The sequence below is a fragment of the Chiloscyllium punctatum genome, chromosome 11, assembly GCF_047496795.1.
Source record: "Chiloscyllium punctatum isolate Juve2018m chromosome 11, sChiPun1.3, whole genome shotgun sequence".
Lineage (NCBI taxonomy): Eukaryota > Metazoa > Chordata > Chondrichthyes > Orectolobiformes > Hemiscylliidae > Chiloscyllium > Chiloscyllium punctatum.
This window is the reverse complement of record NC_092749.1, coordinates 18,253,476-18,274,442: the sequence shown is the minus strand read 5'-3', so window position 1 is coordinate 18,274,442 and position 20,967 is coordinate 18,253,476. Positions and strand designations below refer to the sequence as shown.

General features: G+C 49.0%; 2 protein-coding genes across 3 annotated transcripts in view; one reads left to right on the top strand and one right to left on the bottom strand.

Annotated features, from left to right (window-relative positions):
- fam120b (family with sequence similarity 120 member B) overlaps positions 1–2,434 on the bottom strand; it is a 103,145-nt gene extending 100,711 nt beyond the window's left edge. The window contains exon 1 of the mRNA XM_072580384.1: positions 2,412–2,434. The gene's annotated coding sequence lies outside the window, so the exon portion shown is untranslated. The remainder of the gene's footprint in view (positions 1–2,411) is intronic.
- A 2,035-nt stretch (positions 2,435–4,469) lies between these two features.
- On the top strand, positions 4,470–18,244 carry dldh (dihydrolipoamide dehydrogenase). 2 transcript variants are annotated; one of them, XM_072580387.1, is made up of 11 exons: positions 4,470–5,282; positions 5,416–5,709; positions 6,186–6,246; positions 6,375–6,632; positions 14,014–14,074; positions 15,030–15,160; positions 15,299–15,468; positions 15,580–15,796; positions 16,248–17,040; positions 17,161–17,275; positions 17,428–18,244. In XM_072580387.1, exons 1-11 carry the CDS (start codon positions 5,229–5,231, stop codon positions 17,431–17,433), a joined length of 2,160 nt encoding a protein of 719 aa, XP_072436488.1. In that variant the 5' UTR covers positions 4,470–5,228; the 3' UTR covers positions 17,434–18,244. The 2 variants fall into 2 exon arrangements, with proteins under 2 accessions (XP_072436488.1, XP_072436486.1); XM_072580385.1 differs by having other exon boundaries at positions 5,413–5,709; positions 17,428–18,243.
- The last annotated feature ends 2,723 nt before the right edge of the window (positions 18,245–20,967 follow it).

The following is a 20,967-nucleotide window of genomic DNA, read 5'->3' as shown; positions in this document are numbered from 1 at the left end:
GGAGGTTGATCGAGAGGGAAGTGGCAGACCCTGTAATGCTTGAGAATCTAGTGATTTTATGATCTTTGTGTGGGGCAGTGATGTTCGGTCGACCTGCTGAAAGTTGGGTTCTAGTTAGCGATCAGGGGAGTGGGTCTTTTCATTGCGCGGAGGCATTGTTCCCTTTATTTTACACACACATACAGACACACACAGTCACATACACCCACACACACTCACACACAGACACACACACTCACATAGACACACACAGGCGCACACACACACACAGACAGGCAGACACACAGCCGCACACACACAGACACACACACACGTGAACAATGCAGCAGCTTTCGGCTGTCCGCTCGGACCTGTGCAGTGGCTACTGTGGTAGTCATAGCCTGAAGTTATGTGTAATCCTCTCCTTCTCACAAGTCGAAAGGCTCTTTCTCCCATCAGATTGGTAATTAGCCCCGGAGCCGGCAGATGTCCCTGAGCAGACATCGGCACGCGACTGGCCTCAGTCCCACTAGAAGATCCACCACATTATCTCCCTCCCTCCAGACCACTACACCCTCCCTGAATACAGGGCAAGAGTCTAAACTACCTCCCTACCTTCTCCTTCACCTCCCACCCTCCTCCACTCCTTCCAGGTGTTGTGGGGGGAGGGAGAGGGGTTAAGTGGGGCGGTGGGGTGGGGGGGGGGGAGCTGGAGAGGTGGAAAAGATCAGGGAGACTGAGAGATTGGGCAGACTGCGATATAAAGACATGCAGAGAGCAGCTGGCCCCTAGTAATCTGATGGTGAGACAAAAGGAGTGCCCCCTCGGTTCTAAGACCACAGGTAAACATCACAGTTTTGTTATGAAAATGTCGGGGTTTTTTTTTCCCGCTGGGCTGCAGGGTTTGAAAGGCGGACACATAAGAGCGCCTTTATCTCTCGCCTGCTTTGCTCTGAGCTCTGAACTCGGAGCCACGCGACTGGCACTTTCTTATTCAAATCAACACATACCTCTGCAACAACCTCGGCACTTAGTGCGCTGCAATCCAACAAACTTCGATCAAATTGGAAATCCAGGCGAGAGAGAGAGAGAGGGAGAGCTCAAAGCTTTTAAAATGCAAAGTTTTTTCAAAAAATTCTCCAGATTTACCAATCTCCCTCCCACCCTGTCAGACACACACATTGCAATAAACTCTCAACATTGTTCAAAATCGGCAGCAGCAGCAAGGGTTTGACATAGATTCTCGTCAACCTGTTTGGTGATGTTAGGAGACATCTCTGAAACAATTGGGACTCCTGCATCACCAGAACCGCACAAACCTGCTCTCGGCGAGGGAGAACTCGGAACAGGGCAAGGGTTTTTTTTGAGTATTTTTAGCCTACGTGGTTGGGACATACTCATGAGCAGGTGGGACTTGAACCCAGATCTCCTGGCTCTGAGGTTTGGCTATGCCACTGCGCCACAAAGCTAAAGTCCCAGCAACAGCTTCAGACCATTCGGCCCGTTCACAAGGTCGCCAACATTCCGAGACGTTCTTTATTAAGTGAGAGATTTCTGAAGTAGGGCTGGCACCATGCAAAACTCAGATTGTCGTGACCGTTTTAACCTGACATTAGATTTCAGTGTCACGGTTAAAACTTTGACTCGTTCACGATTTTCGATTACTGTGTCATATAGTCGTCTCATCAAATCACTGATACTGCCGCTTTGATCGCCATGTGGATACATCAGAACATGTTTACAAACTGGATTCGATCTCGCATAAAGCTCCCCAATACAATTACCCCCAACCCCTCTGTAAAATCGACTCCAAACAGCAGCTGAAAGGATTGGGGTCCTGTATCAGAATTCTTCCCCAGAGCCATGATATATTAACAGGACCTGCCCGTGAACCTTTGGAGCCTATTCCATCCGCTTTCATTTCAACGCGCCCCCTTCAAACACAAACTGAAACGTGTTGAGGTGGATTTCAGGGTCACAGGCACTGACTGTACCCGCTGACTGGAGACTTTTATTTTAAATCGTGCAATCGCCGGCGAGCCGGGACATAAACGACGGGCAAGTTTGCCAGCAATAGAGTGGCTGCACTTGCCCGGTCCGGTAGGGTAAATCACACCAGTTTGATGGTCTTGTTTAAAACAAAAATAACATGTGCTGTAACCAATCTACCCAGTTTCTCCTTCCTTCGGTTCGAGCCACTAATTTATCATGGGGTGGTGGTGTTGGGGGTGGGGGGGTTGGTATGGTGATGCTGAGAATCCCTGAGCATGGGACGATCTAAGCCACATGTCATAGTCATACCGTTACAGGTTCCCAGAGAATTGCTTTGTGTAACCCGAGCGCATATTGTCAGGAAAATCCGAGAGAGGGACATGTCACTTTGCGCGGAATAACGCCATTTGTTCAGAACAGATGGCCGACTAGTGACTGACCGCGTTTGAGGCGTGTCTGTACCCGTTTAGATCGAATCCCCCAAGGCTTCCTCTTGTCTTGATAATCAATGAAAATTAAACGGGGGGGGGGGTGGGGGGGCTCGTGGATAAAAAAAAACGTTTGAATAGGTGGACCTCCAGTCTCCAGCAATGTCCCCTCTTTGTTCTCCAGGGTACCGATGAGGAGTAGCGCAGGCTCCAGCAGTTAAACAGTCTCTCTGTGTCTCATTTCCCCAGCAGCAGCAGCACCCCCTACCACCCAGCCCCCATCCCCGCCCCCCCCCCTCCTTCTGGTTAGGCTTAAGCCAGCTACAAGGGGCAGGAGGAGGAGGAGACAGGGAGAGATAGAAAAGGGGAACTTTCTGCCTGATTTCATGAAAACAGAATCGCGTGGCATAAATTAAGCCTGAATAGAATAAGTGCATCAGGAAGAATTGCTATGTTTTAGTCTGCCTTTCAGTTACGCTTTGCCACAGAAATCGTAAAAGCTGTGCCCCGTCAATTTAACAAACGCATGTTGGGGGGTTGCCAAAGGCATAACTTTTTTTTTGGTAGATTTAAATCCTTGCGCGTGGAAATTATTTACATTTGTACATTTTGAACTACAACAGCAAAAAAAATCCAATGCATTAAAAGTTTCTTTTTGCAACACATTAACTTGCAAGCCATTACTCTGTGTGTGTGTGTGTGTGTGTGTGTGCATTGAACTATTTTTAAACAAAAAAAACACACAAAAGTTCTTGGCAAGGCATTATTTGGAAGGACCTCACTTGAAACACTTGTTTCAGCCTCTCAGAATGCACCCACTTTATCAAGAAGCAGCCCCAGTGTCAGCCTTATTCTCACAATCATAAATCTCTCTCTCTCCCAAAGTCAACGCTCCTCAATAAAAGTTGAGAAGTGCGCACAGAGGAGCCTTTAATACGGCGGGAAAAAAATGTGCAACAACGAAATTCACAACCCCACGTCCTTCAGAGATTTTCCACGGTCATCAGCCAGGCGTTTATAGATTATTTGGAATATAGTGAGGAGCTGGGGGGGTAAATAATCCCCAGGGTGGAGGAGGGGGTCTTGGAATTGCGAAGCACCGAGAGAGATGACTGTAAACTCCTAACAGTTATTTAGTGCTGTCAAAAACAAAGATGTAACGGTCGGTGGCGGGGGGGGGGGGGGGGGGGGGGGGAAGGGGGGAGACAGTCAGTTTTTTAATCAAGGAATCTTTGGCCTTTAACTTTGGACGCCAGCTCGCTGTAAAAGTTATTTATCCAATCCTGCGTGAGTGCGCGAGAGATGGTTTTGTTTGAACATGTATGTATGTTTATAAAATGACCTGGCGGCTGGTCAGTTGGCCAGTCTGTGTGTGTGTGTGTGTGTTTGTTCCCTGGATTGAGTGCAGAGCCTGGCCCGCGGATATTGTGCGGGAGGCGAGGCTGCGTGCGCCGAGGGGAACTGCTCTATTGTAGAGAGCAGGTGCTTGCTAGTATTAACATACAGCTGACAGGGCACAATGAGCCGCCTTGAGCTGAACAATAACAACTGCAGTAATGACAGCCACGCGAACGACACACACCCACCAACTTTTCTCTCTCTCTCTCTCTCTCTCCCCCCCCCGAAAAAAAACCCAGTTTTATCGCGCGCACAAACAATCCTCAAAAAATATCCTAACTTCTGCAGATTGACTTCAAAGTTACCCCCCGTTCGCCCCCCCACCCCGACTCACCAACTGACACCCCCTTTCCTGCTAAATATAAATAAGTCGCGGGAAAAGTCAGGACGGGATAGATATACCCGCTTCCCGGAGTATGTGTGATGATTTAAAAAAATGATGTGGGTTTTTATTTATATGTGTGTGTGTTCGTTGGAATTTAAATAAGTTTGTGTGTGTATACCCGGTGGATTGCCCCCTCTTTACAGCTCACTGATCATTTGGAGATCTATTGAGGAAGGTGGGACCCGCCTCTTTTGTCACCCGCTCGCCACACTGTGGGTCAGACAATATGCATGTCATTAGAAATGCAAAAGCTCTGCTGTATATAAACGCCGGGCTCGGAGCTCGGCAGATCAGAAATTGAGTTGCTGTGGATTCCCAGTCGGGAGGTGATTTAGAGAAACCCGCGCGCGCGCGTGTGTGCATTTATCTGTGTGTGTGTGTGTGTACATTTGTCTGTGTCAGTGTATCTGTGTGCGTGTACATTTGTCAGTGAGTGTGGGGGGGAGGGGGCGCGGGGAAGAAGGTGAAACAGCAAGATTAAAAAAAAAACAACAGTGAGAGGACAAAAAAAAGGACAACAGCATCATCTGAAATTCTCCAAACCAACAAGCAGTGGAGAGAGCATCACTGGGTGTCGTCCAGCCGTTTCCAAAAAAAAACAAGAACTTGCCACTGGAATTATCGGAGCAGGGATTTCCAACGCGTCCCTGATATTATATGTATTTATATATATATAATAAACAAATCCTGGGATCGTCGCGTTTTACGAGGTTCTGTTTGGAATTAATCGTCCCCCCCACCCCACCCCCGCCACCTCCCACCCAAGCGTCTGGTTCAGAAGAAAACAAAACCCACACACCAGAGAGAGGGAGAGAGAGAGAGAGAGAGGTTAGGACGGCGCTCAGTCACCACGCCAGTGTATGTATCGACCACTTCCAAGCAACTGACCCTTATTGAGAAGAGCTGTCAGTCACCAGAGTCAGGGCGGTTCTCTGTAGACTTCAGTGCAGCCAAAGGACTTGAGAGATCTAAAGGGGAAACATTCTCAGTGGAGTTGGAAGCGGTCCGGGCTCTCCACCAGCTCCAGGCTAACCCAGTGACCGGAGATGGCCCACCGCAGTATTTGCCTGTTCATCACTCTGCTGGCTGCACTCCACCAGGTAAGCGGAGCATGATCGTTATCCGAACAAAGATTCCGTCCTGGAAATCGGGCTGCAGTTGTCGCTGTCTTACTTTGCTTCCTCTCTTTCTACGCTGATGTTCTGTGTATGTGTTTTTGTTTGTATAAAGCAGGCTTCCCCCTCTGGCGTCTTTGAGCTAAAGTTGCAGGAATTCAATAATCGCAAAGGGCTGACTGGGAATGTGAACTGTTGCAAAGGCTCCTCGGCCTCCAACTACGGCCTCCCGTGCGAGTGTAAAACCTTCTTCCGCGTCTGCCTCAAGCATTACCAGGCGAAAATCTCTCCCGAGCCGCCGTGTACTTACGGGAGCGCCCTGACCCCGGTGCTGGGCTCCAACTCCTTCTCCATCCCGGACGCCGAAACCTTCAGTAACCCCATGCGGTTCCCTTTCGCTTTCACCTGGCCGGTAAGCGGTGTCCCTCTGACAGTGGTGGTTCGGGCTGAAGGAGGTGGGGAGAGTGGGCTGGGGAAGGAAGGGGATAACTTCTAACCCTTCAGACCGGGAGGAGAGGGGGGGGGGGGGGGGGAGCAGTCACAAACGCCCCACTCGCGGGCACACAACTTAATGATGTGGGAAACTTCACAGCAGTCTCACTGGCAATTTTCAGCCCAGCGTGAGATTCCAAATAGCTTCATTTTATAATGTGATTTATGAAAGCGATGAAATTAAGCGTGAAGGTCGATGACAACTGTAGTCTCTGCCAATATCCTACACTGAGATTATAGATACACTGGGCTTAATAAAGGTCCCCTCTTTGCAACATGGAGACGATAGAGAGCGCGTGTGTGTGTGTGTGTGCGAGATAGATTCAAGCTGATCTGAAACGCTTTTTAAAACACTGGCTCCAAATTACTTCAATCTTTTTGTTTTTTTTAAAACAGGGAACGTTCTCCTTAATCATTGAGGCTTTACATGCTGAGCCCACTGATGATCTGAGTACAGGTAACTTCACTCTCAATCAATGTTCACCAGCCTCCCGACTGAGTTAAAGCTTCCTGAGAGGTTTCTCGAAGTGTGTGACTGTATCTCTCTCTCTCTCTCTCCCTCTCTCTCTCTCTCCTGACTTCTAGATAACCCCGATCGCCTCATCAGCCGCTTGGCGACTCAGCGGCACCTCACGGTCGGTGATGAGTGGTCCCAGGATGTGCACACCAGCAGCCACACCGAGCTCAAGTACTCTTACCGCTTCGTCTGCGACGAGCACTACTATGGGGAGGGCTGTTCCGTCTTCTGCCGGCCGAGGGACGACGCGTTCGGCCACTTCAGCTGCGGCGAGAAGGGGGAGAAGCTGTGTAACCCCGGCTGGAAGGGAGCCTATTGCACTGAGTGTAAGTCTGTCCTTCTCCAGGCCTCTCACTCACTGCGCTTTTTAATGAGTAATGCAATACAGGGAGCTGCTTCTCTTTTAAACATTTATTTCAAAATAAAAAGAGTTGAATGTTTGTAGACAATTGTCTGGTATAATGCCCCGGCGCTTTTGAAACCATCCATGGTGTTAACAAAAAAATCTGAGCCTATTTGTGGACTGTCTCTCTCTGTCCAGAGCATAGTGCAATGGGGTCAAAAAGCACTCCTCCATTGCCCCCTCTCTCTCCCTCACCCTACATCGCCCTCCTCTCTCCCATCATCCCAGTTCCATCATCCCCCATCTCCATCCCTACCCACTCCCTTCCCCTCCTCTAGACCCCTCTCTCCCTTCCTCCACCCCTCATCTCTGTCCCTCTCTTCCTCCACCCCTCCTCTCTCTCCCTCCCTTCACTCCCTCCCACCACCACCCACTCTCTCATCTTCCATCCTTTCTCTCTCCTTTCATCCCTCCCTCCTCGCTCACCCCATGTATCCCCCTCTCTCTGCCTTCATCCCCCTCCTCTTTCTCCCCTTTATCTCCCCTCCTTTCTCTCTCTTAATCCCCCTCTTTCTCCCTTCATCCCCCTCCCTCTCTCTCCATCAACCCACCCTCTCCATCATCCCCATCCCTCTCTCTCTTTCCCTTCATCCACCCTCTCTCTCTCCCTTCGTCCCCCTTTCCCTCTCTCACACTTCATTCCCCCTCCCTCTCTCTAGCCCTTCATCTCCCCTCCTTTCTCTCTCCCTTCATCTCCCTCCACTCTCTCTCTCCCCCTTCATCCACCCTCTCTCTCTCTCCCTTCATCCCCCTTTCCCTCTCTCACACTTCATTCCCCCTCCCTCTCTCTAGCCCTTCATCTCCCCTCCTTTCTCTCTCCCTTCATCTCCCTCCACTCTCTCTCTCTCTCCCTTCATCCAGCCTTCTCTCTCTCTATCTTCGTTCCCCATCTCTCTCGCACCCTTCATCTCCCTCCCTCTCTCTCCCCTCACCCTCTCCTCTCTCTCCCTTCTTCCCCTCTCTCACCATTCCCCCCCTCTTTCTCCATAACCCCCATTCCTCTCTCTCTCTCACCCTTCATCTCCCCTCCTTTCTCTTTGCCTTCATCACCCCTCCTCTGACTCTCCCTCCCTTCACTACCACTTCCTCTCTTACTCTCTCTCCCTCTCTCCTTCATCCCCCTCTCTCTCTTTCTTCCATTCATTCCCCTCCTCTCTCTCCCTCCCTTCATCCCTCCTCATCTCTCTCACTCTCCCACCCTCCCTCCCTTCAATGCCCCTCTCTCTCCCTCTCTTCATTCCCCCTCCTCTGTCTTTCTTTTCCTTCAGCCCCCCCCTTCATGTCTCCTCCTCTCTCTCTCCCCCTTCATCCCCACTCCTCTCTCTCTCCCTTCATCCTCCCTCTCCTTTCTCTCTCCCTTGATCCTCCTCCACTCTCCCTTCATCCCACTCCCCTATCTCTCTCCCTTTATCCCCCCTTCTCTCTCTCTCTCTCCCTTCATCCACCCCACCCTCTGTCTCTCCCTTCAAGTCCCCTCACCCTCTTCCTTCACACCTTCCTCTCTCTCTCCCTTCATCGCTGTTCCCCTGTCTTGCACTTTCCCTTCATCCCTCCTCTCTCTCTCCCTTCATTCTCCCTCCTCTCTCTGCCCTTTTAACCCTCTCCTCTTTCTCCCCCTTCATCCACCCTCTTCTCACTCCCTTCATCCCCCTCTCCCTTTATGCCCCCTCCTCTCTCTCTCCCTTTGTTCCCCTCCTCTCTCTCCCTTCATCCCCTCCCCTCTTTCTCCCTTTATCTCTCATCCTCTCTCTCTCTACCGTCATCCCCCCCTTCTATCTCTGTCTCCTTTCATCCACCCTCTTCTCTCCCTTCGTCCCCCTTCCCCCACTCTCTTCATTCCCCCACCCCTCACTTTCCATCATCTCACCTCCTCTCTCTCTCTCACCCTTCATCACCCCTCCCCCCTCTCTCTCTCTCTCCTGTCACCCCCACTTCCTCTCTTACTCTCTTTCATCCCCCCCTTCCTTCCATTCATTCCTCTCTCTCTCTCTCCCACCTCCCTTTGCCCCCCCTTCTTTTATCTCCCCCAAAGCCTCCTGACCCTCTCCCTTCATCCCCTTCTCTCTTTTTCCCTTCATTCCCTCCTTTATTTTCCTTCACCTACCTCTTCTCTCTCTCCCTTCAACCCCCTCCTCTCCCTTTCTCCCTTTAGCCCTCTCCTCTCTCTCCCTTCATCCCCTCTCTCACTTCACCCCACACCTCTCTCTCTCTTTCCCTTCACCTGCCTCCTCTCTCCTTTCTCCCCTCCTCTCTCTCCCTTCAAACCCCCTCCTCTCCCTCTCTCCCTTCACCCCCTCCTCTGTCTCTTCATCCCCCCTCTTTCTTTACCTTCACCCCAATCCTCTTTTTCCCTTCGCTCCCCTCCTCTCTTACTCTCTCTTTCATCCCACCCTGTCTCTCTTTCTTCCATTCATGTCCCCTCCTCTCACACTCCCTTTATCTCCCCTCTCTCTCTATTCCCCCTCCTCTCTATCTCTTCATTCCCCTTCCTCTCTCTTTCTCACTTCACATCCCTCCTCTCTCTCCTTATCCCTTCATGCCCCCTCCTCCCCTTCACAACCCCTTCTCTCCTGCTTCATCCTCCCCCCTCTCATTCTCTTCTCCTTGCATCCCCCTCCTCCCCTTCATTCCCTGTCCTCTCTCTCTTTCTTCTTTTATCCTCCTCCTCAGCCCCCTCACCCTCTCTCTCTCTCTCTCCCCTTCATCCCCCCTCCCTTCATCCACCCACCTCTGTCTATCCAGCCCCTATACCTTGTCTCTCCATCCCCCACTCCCACTTCTCCATTCCCACTCCCCCATCCCCCATCATCCTTCTCCCCCATCTCTCCATTCATTCCCATCCCCCCTCCCCTGTCTCTCCGTTCATTCCCCCTCCCCTGTATCTGTATTCTTCTCAACCCCCGCCACTCTTTTAACTACCCGCCCCCTTTCTTCCATCATCCCCCCTCCCTCCTTTCATGCCCCCTCCCCTTTATCCCCCTTTCCTTCCCTTCATCACCTTCCCCCTTCTCCCTTCATCCTCCCTCCTCTCTCACTGTCTCCCTTCAACCTGCCTCCTCTCTCTCTCTCCCTTCAACCCCCCCTCCTCTCTCAATGTCTCCCTTCAACCCCCCTCCTCGCTCACTCTCTCTCCCTTCAACCCCCTCCCCCCCCACCCCGCCGGCTCTCACTCTCTCCTTTCAACACCCCCTCCTCTCTCACATTCCCCCTTCAACCCCCATCCTCTCCCTTCAACCCCTCTCCTCTCTCATTGGCTTTCCCTTCATCTCATCTCCTCTGTCTCCCTCCCCCTCCTTCACTGCCACCTCTCTCTCTCTCTCTCCACCTCCCTTCATACCCCTTACCCCACCCATTTCTCCATCTCGGTTCCCCTCTCTGTTCGTCCCTCCATTCCCCCATCATTCTCTCCTTCTCCCCCTCTCTCCATGTTCCTCTCCTCTCTGTCACTCTCCAACCCCTTCCCATCTTTCCACTGCCCTCCTCTCTCCATCTTCCCTTACCCTTCTCTCTCCATCGTCTCTCGCCCTCTCTCTCTCCATCATCCTCCCACCTCTCTCCATCCTCCTCCCTTCTATCTCTCTCTCTCCATCCCACTCCCCACTCTGTCTCCCTCTCTATATCTCCTCGCGCATTTTCCATCCCCTCCCCGCTCTCTTTCCATCCCCGCTCTCCACACTCTCTCTCTCTCCATTGTCTGCTCCCCACTCTCTCTCTCAATCCACCCGTCCTCTCTCTCTCTCTCCATCCCACCTCCCGTCTCTCTCTCTCTCCCTCTCTCTCCATCCCCCCTCCCCACTCTGTCCAACCTCCTCCTCTCTCTCTCCATCCCCCTCTCTCTCCATCCACACTCTCTCCATCCCCCCTCTCTCCATTACCCTCTCTCTCCATTCCCCTCTCTCCATCCTCCCCTCCTTCTCTCCATCCAAACTTCCTCTCTCTCATTCTCCATCCCCCTTCTCTCTTTCTGTCTCCATCCCTCCTCCTCTTTCTCGCTCTGTCCCCATTCTCCCTGCCCTCTCTCTCTCCATCCCCTCTCCTCTTTCCTCTCTCTCTCTCTCTCTCCATTACCCCTCTCTTTTTCTCTCTCTCTCCAATCCCCTCATCTCTCTCTCTCCATCCCCCCTACTCTCTCTCTCTGTCTCCATCCCTACTCTCTCTCTGTGTCCCCATTCCCCCTCCTCTCCCCTCTCTCTCCACCCCCTCCTCTCTTTCTCTCCATGCCCTCTCCACTCTTCCTCCATCTTCCCTCCTCTCTCTATCCATTCCCCCTCCTGTTCTCTCTCTCCCTCTCTCCATGCCCCCTCCTTTATCTCTCTCTGTCTCGCTCCATCTCCCCTCCCCACTCTCTCTCTCTCTACATCCCCTTCCCCTTCTTTATCCATCCCCCCTCCCAACTCTTTTACATCCCACACTCTCACCATTCCCCACCCCCACACTCTCTCCATCGCCCCCTCCTCTCTCTCTCTTTCTCCATATCCTCTCCACTTTTTCTCCAATCCCCCTCCTCTCCCTCTCTCCACCCCCCCTCCCCTCTTCTCTCCATCCATCCCTCCCTCTCTCTCCATCCCCCTCCTCTGTCCCCCTCTCTCTCCATCCTCTCCTCCCATTCTCTCCATTCCCACTCTGCCCTCTCTCTCCATCCAAGCTTATCTCTCTCTCTCCATCCCTCCTCTTCCTTCCCTCTCTCATCATCCCTTTCCCCTCTCTCTCCATCCCCCCATCCCCTCTCTATCCCCCCTCCCCCCTCTCTCTCCCCATCCCCCTCCCCACTCTCTCTCCATCCCCCTCCCCTCTACCTGTCTCTCTTCATCAACCCTCATCCTCTCTCCTCTCCTTCCCCCCTCCCTTCTACCCTTCTCTCCACCCCCTCCATCCTCCCTCTCTCTCCACGCTCCTCCCTTGCCTCTCTCTCAATCATCCTCCCCCCCTCTCTATCCCTTCCCCCCCCTCTCCATCCACCCTTCACCCTCTCTGTCCATCCCCCCCTCTCCTTATCCATCCCACCTCCTCCTCTCACTCTCTCTCCCCATATCCCTCCCCCTCTCCATCACCCCCTCCCCCTCTCTCCACCCCCCTTCATCTCCCCTCTCCACTCTGTCCACCTTCCTCTCTCTCTCCATTCAACCCCTCTCTCCATTCTCCTCTCTCTCTCTCCATCTCCCACACTCTCTCCAACACCTCTCCCCACTCGCCATTCCCACTCCCCCCCCCCTCTCTCTAACCCCCTCTCCCTCTCCATCCCCCTCTTCGCTCTCTCTAAACCCCCCTCCATTCCTCCTCTCTATCTCTCCCCATCCCCCTCCTCTCTCACTCCCTCCCCCTCTGCACCTTCTCTCCAATCCACCTCCTCTCTCCATCTTCCCTCCTCTCTCTCTGCATCCCCACTTCACTCTTTCTCCATCCCCCTCCACTCTCCTCTCTCCATGCCCCTCCTCTCTCCCTGTCTCCTTCCCCATCAACCCCCCTCCACACCCCATCCACCCTCCTCTCTCTCCATCCCTGCCCTCTTACTCTCTCCATCCTCCTACTCCACTCTTTCTCCATTCCCCCTTCCCCCACTCTCTCCACCCCCTCCCCACACTCTCCAACACTCTCTCCACCCCCTTCTCTCTACTCCCCTCTCCCTCTTTCCATCCCTGCCCTCGCTCTCTCCATCCCCCTCCTCTCTCTCTATCCCCCTTCTCTTTCGCGCTCTCCCCCTCTGCACCTTCTCTCCATTCCCCCTCCTCTCTCCATCCTCCCTCCTCTCTCTCTGCATCCCTACTTCACTCTTTCTCCACCCCCTCCACTCTCCCTCTCCATCCCCATCCTCTCTCCCTCTCTGTCCAACACCCCTCCTCTCCCTCTCTCTAACCCCGACCTGTCTCTCATCCCCCCTCTCTATTCCCCCTCCTCCTGCTCTCTCCATCCCCTCTCCTCTCTCTCTCTCCATCCCACTTCCTCTCCTCTCTCCCTCTCTCTCTCTTCATCCCCCTCCTCTCTCACTCCATTCCCCTTCCTCTCTGTCTCTATCCCCTCTCTCTCTCTTTTCATCCCCCTTCCCTCTCTCTCCATCCCCCCTCCATCCCCACTCCTCTGCCTCTGTCTTCTCTTCTCTGCCTCCTCTCTCTCCATCCCTCCCCTCTCTCCTTCTATCCTGTCCTCTCCCCCTCTCTCACTCTCTCTCCATCCCCCCATCTATCTCACTCTGCCCCCTCTCATTCTCTCTCCCGCTCTCCGTCCCCCTCCTATCTCTCTCCATCCTCCCTCCTCTCTCTCTATTCCCCCCCTCTCTCCATCCCCCTTCACTCTCTCTCCACACCCCTCTTCTCTCCATCTCTCCATTCCCCCTCCTCTCTCCCCCTCTCTCTCCACTCCCCTCCCTCTCTCATTCTATTCCCCTCCTCTCTCTCTCCATCTCCCCTCTCTCTCCAACCCCCCTCTCTTTCTCCATTCCAGTCCTCTCTCGCTGCATCCCCCTCCTGTCACCATCCCCCCTCACTCTCCAACTTCCTGCTCTCTCTCAACCCCTCCTCTCTCTCTCCACCCTCTTCCTCTCCGTCTCTCCACTCTGTCTCTCACTCTCACCCTTCTCCCCCTCCCCTATCTCCCTCCGCCCCCTCTCTCCCTTCATCCTCCTCCCTCCACCCCTTCCTCCTCTCTTTCCTCCCTCCCTCTATCCCTTCCTCCTCTCTTCCCCCCCCCCTTCCTGTCTCCTCTCACCCATCCTTCCCTCCTCTCTCCCTCCATCTCTCCTCCCCCCCCCCCCCCAATGAATTCCCAACGCCTTCACTCGCTCTTTGGACTCGTGTGATTGGAAGTGAGCGGCCGGGAGGCTGTCTGGCGGTGTTGGATATTGTTGAGAGCGACCAGGTCCACGGGGCAGCTGCGTTCTGAAGCGGAGAAACACCAATACAATGGAGCAGCTGTCCTGCTTCAGTCAGTCTACAAACCAGCTGTCTACTCTTATCTACACACACACACACACACACACACAGAGCTGGATGGGAAGGGGTGGAGTCGGGGGAAAAAGAAGGGACTTTTGACCAACACCGAAAAGAGAAGAGGGAAAAAGAAAGAAAGGCGGGGAAGCAAAAAAAAAGCTTTGTGCATCCCCTTTTTGTATTAAGCAAAAACCCTTAGTGATTTTTAACAGTCGCGAGGCACACATCTCTCTCTCTCCTCAAGAAAATCAATCCTGCACAGTTGTAAAATTGACCTCTCCTCACTTCTAATAGAGAGTCTTGGTTTAAGATTTTGACTGAGTTGATCTGATATGTCTGGTGTTTGGTAAATTAATTTAACTCAGTTTTTCTCCTTCCCAGCTATCTGCCTCCCTGGCTGTGACGAGCAACACGGATACTGCGACAGACCTGGGGAATGCAAGTAAGTAATGAGAACTTTCTTCCCCCGCCCCTCTGGTGGTGAACAGTACATAAAAGAGTCGGTAAATGATCTGGATCAGAAAGTGCGTGGGAATGGAAGGTATCTTGAAGAGTTCAAAGGGACTCACCTCCTGCTAGCTGTTAGGTACATCGTGGAAGCCTGGGAAACTTAAAGTCTTTGGGGATCATGTAGCAAAAGGAAAACACGGCTGTTAACTTGAGTTTACAGTGCCCTACTGGGAAGTAAATTTACTATAATTACGAAGTTAAATGAGGAGGTAGAACAGTTAAAGGCAGTTCTCCCTCTCTTGCTCCACAGCAAGTAGGAGCGCCCTCTATTGGCGTCCGTTTCATTGTCTGTCGAAACTTTTCCTGTGATATAAGCAAACTTTGGGCTCAGGGAACACAAGAGATTCTTGCCATCCCTATTTCCCAGCGGACACTCGCCTACCTTTTCCCATTTTTACAAGCGTCTTTGGTTGAAAGTGAGCCTCCCTACTACACCTCCCTACCAAGAATAGGAATCAACAGTTTCCTTTTTTTTCTTGTTTTGTGTAATCAACAGTTTCCTTTCATCTGAGTTGTTCTGGGAATTGATATTCTCTGATGAAGTCACAAAGGAGAGTTGGATAACCTTCTCACATCAAACCTTTGAACATGCCCAGACATTTCTATTGAGCCTTTTTGTTGAACGCTGGTCGACTAAAGTGTGAAATATCTAATTTAGGTTTTCAAAGTGGTGCATGGCATTTCATGCCAGAGTCCTTTGTGTGCCCCAGTGTCCTCATTATGATGTAAAGGCACGGTGTGGAGGTGGTAGAAATGCAGGGAAAGGGGCTGGTTCTGACCCTTGGGAGGATTTTTGGATGTGTTTCATTTCCTTTTAGCATTCTAAATAGCTTGGCAGACAAGTCAATGTAAGGTATTAAGTTCTTTCTGTCCTCTTTAATCTGCAGGTGCAGGGTGGGATGGAGAGGACGTTACTGTGATGAATGTATTCATTATCCAGGCTGTCTTCATGGGACATGTCAGCAGCCTTGGCAGTGTAACTGCCAGGAAGGATGGGGTGGTCTCTTTTGCAACCAGGGTAAGTTGCTTTGTCCTTCCTCCTTCCTTTAATGAAGGACATTTATTTTGTTTAATAGTTTTGTCTTCATTCTACTGTTCTTGCAATTGGCTGATTTTTTTCCCCAAGCCTATATTTGTTTTTCTCATCTTGTCCTAGACTTGAACTACTGCACTCACCACAAGCCGTGCAAGAATGGTGCTACATGTACCAATACTGGCCAAGGGAGTTACACCTGTACTTGTCGTGCTGGCTACACAGGCTCCAACTGTGAAATCGAGATCAACGAGTGTGATGCCAATCCCTGTAAGAACGATGGAACCTGCACGGTAAGTGGGACTGACCTGTTAAAGATAACAGTCAAAAATAAAACAGAATTATTCCTAATGTACACTCAGCATGCCCAGAAAGCTAACTGAAGGATTGCAATCTTTCCTTAGGATCTGGAGAACCACTACACTTGTACCTGTGCACCAGGCTTCCTTGGTCGGAACTGTGAGCTGAGTGCCATGACGTGTGCAGATGGGCCCTGCTTCAATGGAGGAAGATGCACAGACAAACCGACTGGGGGCTACAGCTGCCATTGCCCTGCTAGTTACTCCGGATTCAACTGTGAGAAGAAAATTGATCACTGCAGTTCTGACCCATGCACCAATGGTGAGCAGCAATATAAACATGCGGATAAATGTTAGGATTATGACCAACTCCTTTCATGGCCTTAGTCCTCACCTTTTGGCCATCTTTATCATCTTTTCCTGCCCAGAAACCTCTGTACTCCTCCAATTTTAGCCTTTGGTTTAAATGCTAGTCCATTGGTAGTCTTGACTTCAGCTGTCTAGCTCCTAAGCTCTGGATTCTCTTCCTAAACCTGCCTACCTATTGCTCCTTAACACCTTCCTCTTTCATCAAGTCTTTTGGTCAATTGCTTTAATATGTCTCTGGTTCTGTGACAAACTTTGCCTTGGTTACATTCCCATGATATGCCTGTAGACATTGTACTGCATTAAAGGAGTATTATAAGTGCAAGGTTTTGTTGTTGTAAAAAGCACTATTATAGACCTGAAGCTCACCTTTTCTTAACTTTTTATTTTCCTCTGTTCTTGCTCAGGTGCCCAGTGCGTGGACATTGGGAATTCTTACATATGCCAATGTCGCGCTGGATTCACAGGGAGAAACTGTGACATTGATGCAGACAACTGCGCAAGCATGCCCTGCCTTAATGGTGGGACATGTCAGGATGGAGTTAATGACCACACCTGCATTTGCCCATCTGGATTTAGTGGAAAGAATTGCAGCATCCTCATCAGTATATGTGCAAATAATCCTTGCCACAACAGTGCAACGTGCCATGAGAGAAACAGCCACTATGTCTGCCAGTGCTCCCGTGGATATGGTGGACTTAACTGCCAGTTCTTGCTGCCAGAGCAGCCTCAGGGTCAAACTGTTATCATCGATGTTAAGGATAAATACACAGAAGCTGAGAACAAGGGGCAGTTTCCGTGGGTAGCTGTATGCGCTGGGGTTATCTTGGTTCTTATGCTGCTCCTGGGGTGTGCGGCAGTCATCGTCTGTGTGCGAGTAAAGCTGCAGAAGGGCCAGCAGCAGCAGCCTGACATCTCCAAGAGTGAGATGGAGACAATGAACAATCTCACAGACTGCCACCGTGAGAAAGACATCTCTATCAGCATCATTGCAGCCACTCAAATCAAAAACACCAACAAGAAAGTAGACTTGCAATGTGACAGCTCTACTGAAAGAAATGGCTACAGGGTCAAATACCCTTCAGTGGATTATAATCTGGTGCACGAACTAAAGAATGAAGACTTAATTAAAGCCGAAAACGAACGGGGAGATGCTAGTACCCCAGAAGCAGAGCAAATAAGTGCAACACAGCATAATGGGTAATTAACTAAATCAGCCTCCTATTTGCTTGGTATTGTAAATATGAAATGCTGCTGTTATCTGGGTTTCCCAGTCAACTGCCTACCAACCTAACTCTCGTTTTTATTTCAATCCAATAGTGAACCCTCAGAAAGAAAGCGGCCAGAGTCTACATACTCTGCCTCAAAAGATACCAAGTACCAGTCAGTGTATGTCATATCTGAAGAGAAGGATGAATGTATAATAGCAACTGAGGTTTGTACTTTGTTTCATTTCCCTCTCCCTTTTCACCTTTGTTCATGACTGAGGATGTCTAATATTTGTCAACAGTTGCAGGAGTGTAGAAAACTCCCTTTTCACAGTGATTGCATGTAGACTCATGGTAGTTCTGCTTGGTTTCTCCTCAGGTGTGAATAGGAAGTGCCACAATGCAAAGATAATTGCCTTGCCAAGAAGAGATTTGCTTCAGTAAACTGCTGCTCAGAATGAACTGGTTCTCTGCTGAAATTGGCAAGAAGACTCAACGGACAAGACAGTAAGCCAGGACCTGGAATTCACGGATGCCTGTTGCACTGTCTTTTGTTGGCTTTCTGGAAGAAGAAAGGTCTATTGCACTACCGACAAACAGTTGCTTCCTGTCTTCTCCACATGAACTTAAAGCCCTGACTCGAAAGCCTGCCCTGCCCTGGGTGTAAACTCACCAGCAGGAAAAGACGATATTCTTGTACTGAAGATGCAAAAATTGCCTCTGATGCCTTTTTTGGACAGCAAATGTTTTCTAATTGATCAGGAGTGGAGAAGGAAAACAAAAATTAGTATTGTTTCAAGCATTGAAATATTTTTGAAACGTATTTGTGCAGTCGGTGGTTCTTGAAGTTCATTACACATAATTTAAAAATTTGGTAAATATGTAAAAAGGCACTTCGGTTCTATGTCTATATTTTGTACATAATCGTATTTATAGAAACAGGTGCAAAAATTATTGGAGTTGTTTGTATTGTTTTTTTGTTACTGAAGAGAAGTGTTTTATAAATATTTTTTCTAAATAAATGAAATTGATTATAATTTTTTGATGTTCTGCCATGTTCTATGTTATCAGTGCCTTTGGTATTGAGAACTAAGTTGTCTGCCTCTCCCCAATGTCCTGTCCACTCAACTATTCCTCGTTCAACTGAATACTCCAGAATAAACTTGTTATAAATACTTGCCTATCCTAGTATTGAATTAAATGGAAACAATCTGCAGGGTTACTGAGAAAAGGCACAAGATTGGCACTAAGTCAAAATGCTTAAAGAGCTGACGCAGACATAGTGGGCGGAATGACCTCCTTCTGCACGGTAATAATTCTGTGATACCTTTAGCATCAATGAGCTACAAAGAGGCAGCACCCACTCTCACTAGTATCCTTAAATACAGATGAGGAAGGACATCACTTCGACTGAGACAACACATCCATCCTAGGACAAGCCAAACAGAGACACGTGCGAGAATTCCTAGAAACATGGCACTCCAACTGGAACTCTATCAACAAACACATTGACTTGGATCCCATTTACCACCCCCTGAGAAAAATAACAAGAAATGACATCACCACAGGAAATGACATCACCAGCACAAGGAAACCTAAACACATACCAGCTGTGCTTCATCCAAGGCTCACTGATAATATTAGCTAGTATGATGATGAAATGTCTGAAAATGACCCTGCCAGCTCAGCGAGCAAACTTACATCCAATGTGGATTGTGTTTAAACTGAGATGTTTAGCTATTGTTTCTTTCCCAGTCACTTACCCCATCTCCACCTGCATTCCATATAGCCAAAGTGAAAACTTGCAATGAACCAAAATTTTGCAACCTTCCTTAAAGATAACTTTGGCAACATTCTAGGTAACCTTGTCTTTGGATGATATACATTATACATCTCTCCTCATTTTTTGTTTCATCAATTGAATTGAATGAAATTAGGAGAGATGTATATTTGCCGACTGAATCAAAAACTGTCCATTCTGCATGAGCACCCGGTGTTAAAATGAGCTCTATTGTGTTTTTGGTATCCAAAACTAGAAATTCTACAAAGCATGAAGCAAGAATATAATTTAGAAATCCCTCATGTGACATTCTTTTCCACTCTGCATTCATTTCCCAGTGGAGGGAATTTTATTGGCTTTGTATAATCCAAATGTCTCAGAAATTAGAAATTAAGATGCAAAGTTGAATAGTACCAAAGCTGGAAGGAAGAAGTGTAGGCAGTTGTACTGTCTTCATTTGGAGGGTAATATTGGCCTTAGTGAAGGCCATTCAAAGTAATAACATACATGGAGCTTTTTTGTATTTTGAAATAAAGTAATATTTGATGAAGGGATAGGCTGTTTGCTAGAGTTGTTTTCTGTTTACACTGGGAATTTTTGACCTATGAACTTGTGTTGACCTAATGTTTTATTTCTTTATATAAGGAGGTTTTCCTGTTTAAATGGACTGTGTTGTGCACTTGTGATTAGTGGCTTTGACTTGAATGTATACCAGCTGTATTTCTACTTTCCAGTGTAAACAGGATTTGAGTTTTGGCTAGAACATGATCACTCTTTTTGTCATGATCAAAAAGGTGTTGTAGTCTTTCCCTTCTTTCCCTTTTCACAGTTTCTACAATCTCCATTATCCCCCCACCTCCAATCCCAATCCAACACCACACTAAAATTATGTCTTTTGTATCTGTGCTATTCTTAGGAAAGTGGAATGGGAGGGTTTGCAGATAATTTCATAAATATTGCTGAATGATGCTTGGTCAAACAGGAAGGTACAGAGCTTCTGCCAGTCTTCAGATTCCTTCCTCTCCATCCCACCCTATCCTATCATACAAGCTCCATAAACTAAGGACTAAGTCAAAACCAACAAACATTTTCCTTATGGGAAGTTTAAGTGCAATTGGTAATTGTTTGACCGACATGTGAACCTCAGCTCTCTAAGTCTTTAAAAATAAAGGCGATTTATTATGTTACTAGGCTATTCTGGAAGAAGTACTTGCAAACTCTTCAGTGTGACTAAACTTAAATTCCAACCAGTGAATTCAAATTACTGATGAAACAAATAAAATGCAATTTGAGAGTCACTGGTTTCACTTTCAGATTATTAAACACAAGGGATGTAGCCAGTTTGAGTCTTTCAGGTTGAACTGAAAGTGAAGTTAAAATGGTCTTGTCAAATAGTTTCACTTCAGTAGCTGAAACTTCCTATTTTACAACGTTTTAAAATTCAAGATAATATTAAGCTTAAAGACTCAATATATTGACATTTAGTGAAGATTAGTTTGCATAGTAACCATTTGGCATTTGGCAAAGGGCTATGATGGATGTAATGGGAACAGACACTGAGCCAAACTATTTCTCAATTTCTTTTTTACAAGACCAATGTCATCCTTTTAAATCCTGGCAACACTTCCCTGTATCTTACCCCTTTCCATTATTAACCTACAGCTACTAATTATCCTCCCCAGGTCTGATCTCAAACTATGTCAGGAAAAGTAAAAAGGCCGGAGGCCTTTTTATTCCCAAGTTAAGTGTCCTCCTTCTGGTTCGGCTGCTGCTCCTCCCCCTTGCAGCTCATCGCTGCCTCTTACCCCTGTATTTCATGAGACTAGCGATCATCCCTTCACTTGCCTTGAGGTTTGAACTTCAAGATCATTTCTGAAACAGTTCCTTGGTTTTAACTCATCCAAAACACTGCAGAAACTTTCCTCACCAGCTCTTAACTCCTCATTGCCCCTACGTGTCCTCCGTAGACTGAAATTTCTCAGTATGTTTAAATCAAAATTCTCATCCTTGTTTTCACTCTATGCCATGTCTCCACATTAACTCATTATTCTATCCACAGACACCCTGCACTTTGGACTTTTCTCATTTTCTCTATTACACTCTTGGAGGACTGTTCATTTGGTTCCACCTTGCCACCTT